The sequence below is a fragment of the Manis javanica genome, chromosome 13 (assembly GCF_040802235.1).
Source record: "Manis javanica isolate MJ-LG chromosome 13, MJ_LKY, whole genome shotgun sequence".
NCBI classification, from domain to species: domain Eukaryota; kingdom Metazoa; phylum Chordata; class Mammalia; order Pholidota; family Manidae; genus Manis; species Manis javanica.
The window spans coordinates 95121862-95134334 of NC_133168.1; the positions used below are offsets into that span (position 1 = coordinate 95121862).

The following is a 12473-nucleotide window of genomic DNA, read 5'->3' on the forward strand; positions in this document are numbered from 1 at the left end:
CCTCTGGCTCTTCTTGTCTTGATCCCTGACTGGCTCACAGGGACCAAGAGAAAAGGTCCCCTTCCCTGGTTAAGTCCTGAAGGCAACGGTGACATCTGTCTGTGGTTGCACACTATTTCATCCCTCAGGGACACAGGAGTTGGTGAGCCAGGCCCAGACACTGCCATCGCGTAACATACGCCACCCAGCTCCTGAGAGGTTTCCCTTGCTGGGAAGCCCAGGAGCACGCCCCCCACCCCCCCACCCCCGCTGGACTCTGGGCCAGCTGTCACCCACCCCGATTCCCCCTCTCTCCCCGCGCCTGAAGCCCGGGTCGCCTCCAGCTCCCTGTACACTGCTTCGTTCTCTGAAGCTTGCAGGTCACTCTGCCTCTGAGGCTCCTCTCCCGACTCCTGCATCCTCCAGGGTGGGAAAGGGGACAGAAAAGACTGGGTTCTGCTGGTGGGAATGTAAGTTAGTTCGGCCATCATGGAAAGCAGTCTGCAGGTTCCTCAAAAAACTCAAAATAGAAATACCATTGACCTGGGAACTCCACTCCTAGGAATCTACCCAAAGAAAACAATTTCTCAGATTCAAAAAGACAGATGCACCCCTATGTCTATCGCAGCACTATTTACAATAGCCAAGAAATGGAAGCAACCTAAGTGTCCATCAGTAGATGAATGGATAAAGGAGAGGTGGTACATATACACAATGGAATACTATTCAGCCATAAGAAACAAATCCTACCATTTGCAACAACATGGATGGAGCTAGAAGCTACTATGCTCAGTGAAATAAGTTAGGCAGAGAAAGACAAGTGCCAAATGATTTCCCTCATTTGTGGAGTATAACAGTGAAGCAAAACCGAAGGAACAAAACAGCAGCAGACACACAGCCCCCAAGCAGTTACCAGAGGGGAGGGGTGGGGGAGAGCGGGTGGGGAGGGAGGGAGAAGGGGATTGTGGGGGATCATGATTGGTGCACATGGTATGTGGAGGTCACAGGGAGGACAGTGTATCTCAGAGAAGACAAATAGGGACTCTGTGACATCTTACTACACTGATGGGCAGTGACTGCAATGGGGTATGTGGGGGGCTCGATAATATGGGTGAATGTAATAACCACATTGTTTTTCTTGTGAAACCTTCATAAGAGTGTATATCAATGATACATTAGTTAAGAAAAAAACGTTACTGGGGGGGAAAAAATGAGTGTGTTGGAAATGGCTCTGCAACCAACCTTAGGACTTGGAGCAGAAATGACAAGGTACCTGGGAAGCCCGAGTCCCAGGGTGAATACCAAGGCTCTGGAAAGACGGGGGTCTCCTGAGGATGGAATGATCAGTGAAATTCAGTGAACAAAGTCAGAAGAAGCCAGACAACCTTTTTGCAGCTTTCTCTTCCCTGAATCCACCTGGAAAGTTTGAGCAAATGCTCCCCAACAAGCAGCCCAAAGTACCCCAGGTGGGAGGTAAGCTGGCTGGCCTGCCTAGGGTTCGCTACAGTAGATGACATGCTCTCTACACGTTTTTCAGATGGTCACATACTCAAGGACTAAGACCCAATATCACAGCAGTGCCCCACATGCAGACCTTTCTGGTGTGACCTTCACATCCTCAGCCTCAAGCAGTCCTTCTCTGAGAATGCCTTCTCCAAAGACCATAATAATAATAAGAGCTGTTGTTATCGATGACTTACTATCTGCTTAGCCGCATGATTGGCAGTCTCTGCATGTATTATTTCAGTTGTACTCACCATCCTAGACAACTTCAGTCCCATTTCAAAGCTGAAACTATGAAGGCTCAGAAATACTGGATAGTTTGACAAGAAAGGAAAAAGTTATTAAGAACCTGAGTTAAATACCTAGTCAAACTGTCAGAGAAACAGAAATACTTTCTGAAATACAGACACATGTTGACCTCCTGCAGGGCTCCAGTGAAAGAACCACTAAAGGGTGGTTCCTCAGGGAGAAGTGTGAACCCAGAAAAACATGGGGGAGCCCTGAAGAAAAGAAAAAAAAATCGGCGTGTCTAAATTAGTGTGAGTTTTACAACAAGACATCAAAACACATTCTCACTAAAATTCCAGATGATTGCCACATAGGAGCATAAAAAAAGAGGAGATTCAATTAATTCATTTTTCAGGATATACTATACAAAAAATAATGCTCTATAACAATTAGCACACATAATGTGGGGGGGCACAGGGAAGGCAGTGCAGCACAGAGAAGACAAGCAGTGACTCTACAGCATCTCACTACGCCGATGGACAGTGACTGTACTGGGGGGTGGGGTGGGGACTTGAGAATGGGGGGAATCTAGTAATCACAATGTTGCTCATGTGATTGTATATTAATGATACCAAAATAAAAAAATGCAAGCATAAAAATGCACAGGTTTAGCAAAGAAAAAATATTTTTTGGCAGCTCAGTCTCAGAATCCGGTCAACCCAGCAGACCAGTAAGGACTGGCAAAAGGGATTTCAGTCATACCACAGCTTGGTCAGGCAGACAGGGGCTCATTGATAGACTAAGGATGCTGAAAACTCTCTCTTGCTGGGCTTTGCCCCCAGAGCGGCATGTCTGGCTTCCGAATTAGATGTCCAGCATACGGGACCTTTAACCAGGAGGGAGAGGTTGGCATTTCCTTTCGTGCAACCTAAGAATACAACAAAGAATAACAAAGCCCTCCTTTCTCTCACCAAAAGCCCAACTGCAGACCTCAGAATGAAATCATCACTGATACTGTCTGTCACGTAAAAGAATTTAATAAGAGAAAAAGGCATTGGTACATATTAAGGCCTCAAGATCTGCAAGCAAGAAATCCTTATGGGTCCAGCAAAGAGATTAATGCAATGCCGTGTTCCATGTCCTCTGTGCGCCTTTCTCTTGTCCAGCATTGGGTGTTTCAGGACGTCCCCCCGTACTGCTCTCTTTCTCTGCCTCACTAGCGAGTCTGTCTGCGGTCAGTGCCATGGCCAGTCTCTCTCTTGCCAATTTCACTTTCCTTTCCTGTTTCGTGATGTCTTCCTCGGTCACCGGAAATGGTCTGTGGAGGAGCAGAGGGGTTCCAAGACCTGCTCCCGGAGTCATTGCTGCCAAATCTGAAGACCTGGCAGAGGCAGATGTGGGGCTGGCATGCGGAACCCCTTCAAGAACCCCTCGTGGCCATTTACCTGGGTGCTGAGACACAAGATTTCGCAAGGTGTTGGCAAGATCGAAAGTCCTTAAAGGCTCTCCTGCGCTGTCGCAGGCCTTGAGTCCCTGCAGACTCTTCTGCCAATACAGCCGCCGGGGCTTCTCCAAGGTTTCCTCCCATTGATGGTATCTGACCTCATTGCTGGGGTGGGATGTGATTCTAGTAACCGGCATCTTGCCTATGCAGCCGGACATCCTTATAGGGATGGATATGTTTAAATCAGGCTTTGGTTTCGAGCGCTTTCTACCATCATGTGGCCTCCTCTGTAGAGTCTTGACCATCATACATTTTTTCCTCTTATCCTAGAAAAATAAAGAACTTAGATGAAGATGCTGAATGAAGCCTGCCTTCGTAGGACCATTCTCTCGGCTGTCTTGTACTTCCACTGTCGTCTGTCCCGGGATAGACCTGACCTGTGATCTAGGTCCTCACCAGACAGATGTGGGCCAGGAACAGAAAGCTCAAGGTCAACCCTCGGGACCTACCCTCTTTTCATTTTTGTCCCTCTCCACCGCACAAGTCTTGGTCTCCCCTCTGAAGACACACAGTGCCAAGTCCTCCCACTGCTCTGAGTTATTTGACTGTTTGGTCAACCCATTGGCCACTCGGTGTCCACCACTCTTTAGAGCTCAAACGCATCACGAAATTATCACCAGCTGTGCTCCGGGGCTCATTCCCATATCCCAGACCTTCCCGTCAACCCAAATGGTCATGGTCAAACATCAATAATTCACACAAGCACACAAAACCAAAGGACACAAAAACAGAGAAAGAAACGAACTCAGAAACAGACTCCCCCACTGCAAACTCCTGAGTTCCAGTTTTCACTCAAACCGTCATACAATGAGGCCAGAACACAGCCGCACCTTCTCTTCTCTTCTCTATTCCTACCCTTCCTGGATTCCATGGTCTATGATCTCAATAATTCCTTTGGAATCATCCAAAATTCCTTACCAATCATCATCACATCTGCCTTGTGAAACTTTTAACCCGGGAGACCCCAGCAATCTGCTGGCTGGGCCAAAGCTACTGCTGGGCTCAGGATAATGCTGGGCAGGAAAAAAAAAGCACACAACGTGATATTTGGACACCAGTATAAATCCAAAATATTCTGTACCCACTGGGAGGAGTTGTTTTTGGGGAAACTGTATCCGAGTGGGGAGCAGGATCCCCGGGAGGCGGAGTGCAGATGCCCCAGGACGGGCGGGGCTGAGCTGCCCTGTGCTGCAGGGAGGAGGGGAGGATGGCTGTGAGCAAAGTCCCTCTGTTCCCGGCCACCGTGGGGTCCTGGGCATCCCGCACTGGGCGCCTCGGCCAACGGGACCCAAAGCCTGGATTCCCACGAGATTCACACCATGTCCTCAGCCACCCGAGCTCCAGCTCTGACCAGTGACACTGCCTGGGGCCGGGGGTCCATGGACAGAGCTGGACCGTGACAGGGCCAAGTGACACCCTCTGTCCTCCCCTGGAGCTATCACTGAGGTGCAACATGAGGCCCGAGAGGGGCTGGGGTGGAGGGGGGAGTGCCCAGCAGGGGACAGCCACCAAACTGATGAGCTGTGGGCTTGCATGGACACAGCTGTTCGAGTAAAATGCAGAAGTGCTTCCAAGCTGGGTGGTGAACAGACTGCCCTGAGCTCACCCCGAGTGCCCATCTCATGACCAGTAGCTACAGGGTTGCCACCTGGTACTATGAGCATCATCCCCCAGAAACTGGCCAAGAGCAAAGGCCAGATGAACTGCAGGTGCTTCTGAGGTATCTGCCTATTTTGTGATGACCGCAAGAGTCACCCAGACACAGCAGGCTGGCCTCTGCCAGGGAGGACTTTGCAGGGCTGCCAGCAGCTGAGGACAAACCCTGGTTCCAGCAGCCCAGGCCCTTCCTGATGGCCCAGCAGCCAGGAAAGTCATTCTTTCTTGTGGACATCTGCTTTCCCTGGGAAGAGAGGCGCCAGGGCCCAGGGCTGGGAGGTGGCCACTGGGGTTGGAAGGGTATCTCCTGCAGGACTGCGGCTCCTGAGAGCAGACCCAGCCTGTGGGAACAGTCAGTAAGGCTTGTGCCCACCGATGGCAGGGAGGGACAATTGGTGGCATCTTTAGGTGTCCGCTGGCCAGTAGTGCTCTGGACAAGAGTCACTCTAACAAGTCACCCCAAAGAGCCCCATGTTTGCAGGGAGGGTCACAGGTCATGCAAGATTTTTTTTTACATTGATGTAAATTTAACTACTGTAACTCCGGCTGGAGGGGGTTCCCAGCTCCAGGCAAGTTCACTTTGGATTCAGTGAGACCAAATAACAACAGTGGGATGTTAGGGGTAAAAGAGTTTACAACAAGGTTTATTCTCATGGTGTCAGGTTGAGTGCTAGAATCATGTCTGCATCCAGCAAGTCTGAAACCTGCAATTAGCCTCAGCCTTCGCCTCCGGGCGGGGGTGGGGACCCCTGGGTGCAGCTCTTTCTACACAACACCCAATGGCTCCTTGCCAACAGGTATGTAAGCCTGTGCCTGCACAGTAGGCCAATTACATCAGCAAGTGGATTAGGGTCAGGTGAGGATCCTGGCCACGGTAACAACTACTAATACACACACACACACACACACACACACACACACACGCTGAAACTTATTCATAACAGAGTAAGGAAGAAATAGAACAGTCATTTGCAGCGGGTCCCCTTGCCATGGCTGGGTTGATAACTGCCTATCTGGTTTGGCCATTTCTTGTCCCCTTTGCCCTAGCAAGCACTTGAGCTGGCCAGGGCCATCTGTCTGTTTGGGGAAGCGAAACTTCATTTCTGAAGGGTCTGGCCCTCAGCCAGCCTGCCACGTGCCACTGTCCACATGCCAACACTTAAAGCAGGTAGAAATGAGCCTCTGAGCATCTGTTCCTGATCCCATTCACTCAGTGTCTGCAGAGGTAGCCACGCTCTGAGATTTAGCCATGTTTATGCTCTTCCCCAAGCTGAACTGTCTTGCTGGTGGGCTTCAGCCCTGGGAAAGTTCACTATGGATTCACTGAGACTGAGGAATGACCACTGAACATTCTGGCGGCTTGTTCTCCCAGCGATAGGCTAAGCACTAGAATTACATACGCATACAACAGTCTGCAGGTCTGTCATTCTCCTTGTCTCTGCCTCCGCCCAGAGCACTGGGTAGAGCTTTTTATACAGTGACTCAGTCAACCATAGCTCATTGCCTGCGGGTGTGGAAGCAGTAGCCGAGCAGCAGGCCAGTTACATAATCAAGTAGTTTAGGTTCAGGTGAGGATCCTGGCCACAGGAATTTCAATTTTCACCACAGGGACGATGATATTTTTAGTGTTTTTGTTTTCATGTTTGTGGGGAAAATGAAACGCTTTGAGAATTTCAAGACTTGGTTTGTGTCATAAGTCAAAGGACAGTGTTTGTAAAAATTCCATGCGTGCCTGAAAATGACATGCAATATGCACTTGTCGGATGCAAGTTCCATTAGTTGCAGAGAAGTTTAGGATCACCTCTCTTCCTGTGAATCAGCCTGTGCATACACTAATGAAGTGAGTCTCTTTTTCCTAGTAACGTCCTTTAAGGTGAAATCTTTTTTTGTCTGATATTAGTATGTGTAAACAAGTTTGCTTTTGGGTGATACATATCTGATTAGTTCTTTGAAACCCACAAATAGCAACAGAAGCAGATACACTTTTTAAAAAAAAAAAGTTTTTCCAGCTTTATTGAGATAATTGACTCATAACATTTTATAAGTTTAAGGTGTACAATAGCATGGTTTGATATCTGTGAATATATTGTGAAATGACTGCCACCATCAGTTAATCACCAACAGTTACAAAACTTTTTTTCCCTTGTGGTACCAACTTTTGAGATCAGACCCGCTTAGAACTCAGCTCAGACCCACTCAGCACACACAGATCATGTAAATACTGGTAGTACCCCTAGCAAGGGACCTAGAAGGCAGAGCTTGGCACAGGCAGCGGCCATCTTGCAGAAGACTGCCGGGTACAGTGCGTGCTTTGCAAACGCATCAACTTTAACATAAACCAGCAGAACACAAAGGACCCAGGTGGCTGGCATGCAAGGAGTAAGACGCTCCTGTTAAGAGCACTTCAAGTAAACAGGGCCTCCTCGTAGACATCTGCCATCCCATTTGAACTTCTCCATTTTGACCTCTCAACCCCCCCATCCTGTTGTAAGGTGTCCCCCACTTTAAGTTCCTGGGCGGGAGATAAGCCAGCTTTCCAACTTACAAGCAGAAAATGCCGACATTTCAGTTCGCAGCCTCTCCCAGGTCTGCAAGGGCGAGGCTCTGGGCCTGAGAGCTCGAGCTCTGGCGACGGCTGACAGCGCCGGCCTGGGGGCCTCGGGGCCCAGTCCGCGTCCCCGTAGGCTTCCCACGCGGTTTAACGGTCCAGGTGCACACGACCCAGAACCGTGAAGGAGGTCCTGCGCGGGCGCCCGGAGGGGCCTACGGTCTGCATCCCAGCCCCCGTGCTGGGAGGGGTCTCTCAGACCCGCGTGCCCGCCCCGGGCGGCTGTCCCCGCGGGTGGTATACGCACGTCTGCACGCGGCAGCGCCTCCAGGAGCCCCTGCCGTGCGGGGACACGCGCGTGCTCCCCGAGGCCGGGGTGGGCGGCGGGAGGGCCGGCGTCACCACCCTTAGCTGGGGCAGCTGGGCTCCGGGCTCTCTCTAGTCCTGGCCCTCCGCCGCCCGCTGTGGCTCCGCTTTTCGGCGTGGCTCGGCTCCCCTCGCCGGGCGCCAGCGCGCTCCGTCCACCTTCGGCTTTTTCCGCCCAGCCTCGGGTCCCTCCTTTGAGCCTCGGCCCCCTCCGCCTGTCTTCGGCTCCCCATGCCTGGCCTCGGCTTTCCGCCGGGCCCCGGCTCTCCCGGCTCCCCTACCTCCCCCGCGACGCCGCTCAGCTCCGCAGTCGGCTCGGACTCCCTCCACCGGGCCTCGGCTTTCTCTGACTTCGCGGCCAGGGTTCCGCTCTTTCCGCCTCTCCCCGCACTGCCGGGCTGGGCCGGGGTGGGCGCCCCGGGTCTTCCTGCCGACTGGAGAGGATGCTCAAACTCACCTGCCCCTCAGCGGTCAGGGAGTGCCACCTTCCCCCATCCTGGCTAATACGTTAACATATTAAACTTAAAAAAAAGAATCCCAATCTGTGCATGAAAAAAGGCATCTCCGTGTTTTCGTATTTTTCTTTTGATGACGAAGTTGAAAATCACTGCTTCTGTTGAGAGTATTCTGTATTTTCTGTGAACAGTTCTCAGTATTTGCCCATTTCTCCAAAGGAGTCTTGGTCCTCTTCTTCGGTAGGTAGGAATTCTTCAGTATCAATGTTAGATTTTTGTGATGAATTGCCAACATTTTCCTGTTTTCTTTGTCTATTTCTCCCTTGTCTTTGCCTCTAGTTATCTGCCATGTAGATACTTTTTAATGAAATCAAATGTATTTTTCATTTATTTTGTTATGAAATGAATAAAGGGAAGCCTCACTGGCATGGCACCAGGAGGCCTGCAGGGGGAGCTCTGACACCCACCCACCCACTCCTGGTCAATTGCAGACCCCACAGGAAGAGACACCTTGCAACGCAGACTATTTTGGCTACTTCACCACCGGTGCGAGGAGGGAAGAGTTTCTGCCTCCCCCAGCAACAGCCTGGCAACAGTCCAGCCAATGAGAAGCCACCACACGTGGGACTCCCAGCTTCCTCCAGGGGACTTTTTGCTTAAAGTCCCTACCCTTGTACAAAAAGAACGTCCTCTGCTTTGTTCCCGGGTGGTTTGCTATGGCTTGCTTATCCGGGATTGCAACTCTCTGCTATTCCTGAACAAACCCAGTTTGCTGGGTTTTTTGCTGACGGCTTTATTTTAAGGTTAACAGTGTAACAGCTTCATGTGAGAGTTGAAGACTTGGTTTCTTAACCTTCCATTTACCTTGCTGACAACTGTGATGTCTGTGAAGGAGATCTACAACTCTGACGACTGCCTTCAGTACGAGCTATAGGTAGTTCTAAGCCATAAACCATTCTGGAAGAATATTCCAAAGCAATCATTAGTACCACTTTATTTTAGAAAGAAAATATATTTTAATTAGATTTCACCTAATAAGTGCCTTAAATTCTTTATGAAGGATTTAAGAAATATTTATATATAATTAGAAAAGGTGCTGTCATGACCTGTTGAAAGGATGTTTGAAGGATTTCTTCTGTGACACAAACTAACATTTCATCAGTGATCTTGTGAAACTTTGACTTCACAAAGTTTGATGTCTTATTCTCCTAGGGTTTCATCTTTTGTATGTTTCAAAAGACGGGTTTCCTTGGTGAGTTTTGTTCACTGTTGATCAATAAGTACTAAGTTATTCAAACCTATTTTCCAGAACTTAAGTTATTTTTTAGTGGCTGAGGGAGGATTTGGGTTTTACCATTTGGCAAAATGTAAATAAAACATATGTAACTATTACTCCAAAAATGTAAATATGACAGGTCAGTTTTCTAAGTGTTACCAGTACCTGTTTAGTTACTCTAATTTTGGCTTCTGCTCCTCCATTTCTCCACTTAGTTGAAACGAATAAGCCTGTTTTTCTGATAATTTTTCTTTAAAGTTATCTGTTAAATGTTTTATAACTGCTCAAGTATTTTCCATGCTCTGCACAAAATAAAATATTAACATGCTGATGAGAATAAAAAAAACAGTGTAACTGCGTTAAAAAGCCATCTCTCCTCTAAGATTAAATATAAAGCAAGCATCCCTCAGTCTCTTCTAGGATGTGCAGAGCTTCAATTTTTACACTTGTATCTAAGATGATAACTATTCCACAGAGACCAACTATTGGTTCCAACACGATTTTTTTAACCCTTTTTTCTTTACTGACATAGCATATCATCCACACTTATTATGAAAACTTCAATTACAGAGATAATGTGCAAGCATGTTTTACAGTGAACATGCCTGTGAAGACTAAATTCTGTCCCCCCTCATGCAAGCTGAAGCCTCATAATGTGACTATTTGGAGGTGGGGCCCTTGAAGTAATACAATGAGGCCATTTGTGTGGGCCACGTCCTCGGAAGAAGAGACTAGGGCAGCACGCACATGCGCAGAGGGATGACCATGGGAAGAGGCTGCAAGGAGGTGGCCATCTGCAAGCCAAGGAGAGGGGCCTCAGGAGAAACCGACCCTGCTGGTACCTTGATCTTGACTCTTGGACCTCCAACCACCATAAACTTCAATAAAGCACATTTCTATTGTTACGCTCCCCAGGCTGTGGTATTTCGTGATGGCATCCTAATGAACTGCTATTCCACCACCTAGATTCCATCAGTAACATTCCACTATCCTAGTTTTGCCACTTCATCCCTGTCCCGTCCATCAAGCTGTCTTATTTTCTTATGCGTTCTGAGGTAGTTTGCAGACAGCAGTAGGCTCTAGTATGAATTAGAGCTCAAAACGTGATGGGAGCTGGAAGATTTTCCAAGGTGTCTCACTGAAAGGCTAGCCATGTCGTTCCTGTCCACGTGGACCTCTCCCCAGGAACGCCTGAGTGTCCTCATGGCACGGCAGACGGCTTGCCCTAGAGAGGGAGCAATAAGGGACTGAGAAGGAAGCCCCAGTGTTCTATGACAGGGTCTCAGATGAGACACGCCGTCATTTCTGCAGCACTGTGTCGATCACATTGATCATGTCTGACTCCATGTGGGAGGAGATGCACAGGGCATGAATACCAGACGGCAAGGATCCCTGATGGCCATCTGGAGGCGGGACAATGCACCCACCTTTTGTGCAGGCCACCTCTCTTCATCCGCCCAGAATCTGTTCTACTCGTGCTGGCTCAAGAGCCTGGCTTCAGTGTTGCTGTTCGGAGCCTCATGAATTCATGGCTGCAATTGAGACAAATCAGGTCCCTTCTCTACCCTTCTTGGCCCTGTCTCCAGCTCCAGGCTTCCCTGTCCACGGATGCCCTTCGGGCAGATGTTCTGAGGGTCAGCAGGGAATGCAGCAGAGAAGAGGGCTCTGCTCAGGCAAGAAATGCTCGGGGAAGACTTGCTTCCCAAATTCCTGTCTCTACCGGGTGGTTGGGGTATCTGCTGGCTTGTCAGGACTACAGTCACCTTCCTTATTCTGCAACTGGGGTCAACATCCTCCTGGGCAGGGCACACCCGGTTCAGTGGGGCCCCATCTGCCCGCTATGACCTGGTGATAAGTGATCTGTCTGTATGGCAAGAGGAATCTGAAGTGTTGCCTGACGGAGCTTGGACTGTTCTTTTTGTTTGGGATAAAAAGGTCACCATAGGCACAATCATCTTGTGTTGGGGAAGATTTGAGGGATTTCCATTGTAGGCTCACCCCTTCATCTAGTTTAGGGGGCTGCTTACTCATGCTTCTACTGATTCTTATTTTGTGACAACGGGGAGAGAGGTCATTTTCTGGGGATCTGACATTTATATTGGAGAACCTGGTGGGGTGCCTGTGGAGACTCTGGTGACTGCTTGTCTTGGGGAGTCTGGGGACACTCTTTACTGGGGAGACTCATCTGTCTAGCCTTGGGCGGTCAGAGGAGACAATCTGTGGTGTGCGCTGGGCAAGAATGGTACGTCGTTTCTGGGTCTCCCTTCTTCTTTAGTGTGCAGGGGGTTTTAAGTTGCCTGTTGGGGTTTCTATCATCTCTCATCTTGGAGGGACCCGGGGCTCACGTGAAGTATGTCATCTGATGGCATCCTCATGATGGATGGGGAATTGGGGATCAGAGGCCAGAGATCCCACTCTCCCTGGTGCTAGGGGACTGGAATGTCAGTGCCTGGGGGGGGTGGCTGTTTCCATTTTTCAAGTGTTGGGAGTGACAGGGAGGGGCCACCAGATGGAGGTACCATCCTCTCTCTGTGGGGAGGGGCCTGGGGAGATAGGACTGCATGGGATTCCACGCATCTCCAGCCAGGAGGCGTGGGAGGCCTGGTGGGAGTCTCTTCGTACAGCTCCTGTTTAACAGAGTTTTGTTTTGGTTGGGGGTGGGCAGGAAGTCACTTTCCGGGTCTTCCCTTGTCTGGATTGTTGAGTCACTGGACTGCAGGTCCCCACTGTCTAGTGTTGAGCAGCAGCTGAGGGAGTCAGTCAAGAGGTTGTTTCTAGAAAAAGTGACGGTTGGGGAGGGGGGTGATTCACGAGTCCCATCACTTCTAGTTCTCGTGGGACGGGGGTCGTGCTGCTCAGACCCCATCATTTGGGGATGACAGTTGCCATCTGAGGTCCTGAGACCTCTAGCGTTGGAGGGGAATGCAGCACTGCTGGGTGTGTATTATGAGCATGACT

General features: G+C 49.7%; 1 protein-coding gene across 2 annotated transcripts; it reads right to left on the minus strand.

The window, feature by feature from the left end:
• Positions 1 to 2737: 2737 nt before the first annotated feature.
• LOC108404650 (methyl-CpG-binding domain protein 3-like 1) lies at positions 2738 to 12441 on the minus strand. 2 transcript variants are annotated; one of them, XM_017672331.3, is made up of 2 exons: positions 7416 to 12441; positions 2738 to 3480 (listed from the first exon to the last, which is right to left on the minus strand). In XM_017672331.3, the coding sequence occupies exon 2, from the start codon at positions 3460 to 3462 to the stop codon at positions 2827 to 2829; it is 636 nt and encodes a 211-aa protein (XP_017527820.1). In that variant the 5' UTR covers positions 3463 to 3480; positions 7416 to 12441; the 3' UTR covers positions 2738 to 2826. The 2 variants fall into 2 exon arrangements, with proteins under 2 accessions (XP_017527820.1, XP_073076516.1); XM_073220415.1 differs by lacking the exon at positions 7416 to 12441 and adding an exon at positions 4045 to 4066.
• Positions 12442 to 12473: the final 32 nt, after the last annotated feature.

Bases quoted from the DNA above. Each gene is read 5' to 3' on its own strand.
- LOC108404650 (XM_017672331.3), bottom strand. From the start codon at position 3,462: ATGATGGTCAAGACTCTACAGAGGAGGCCACATGATGGTAGAAAGCGC.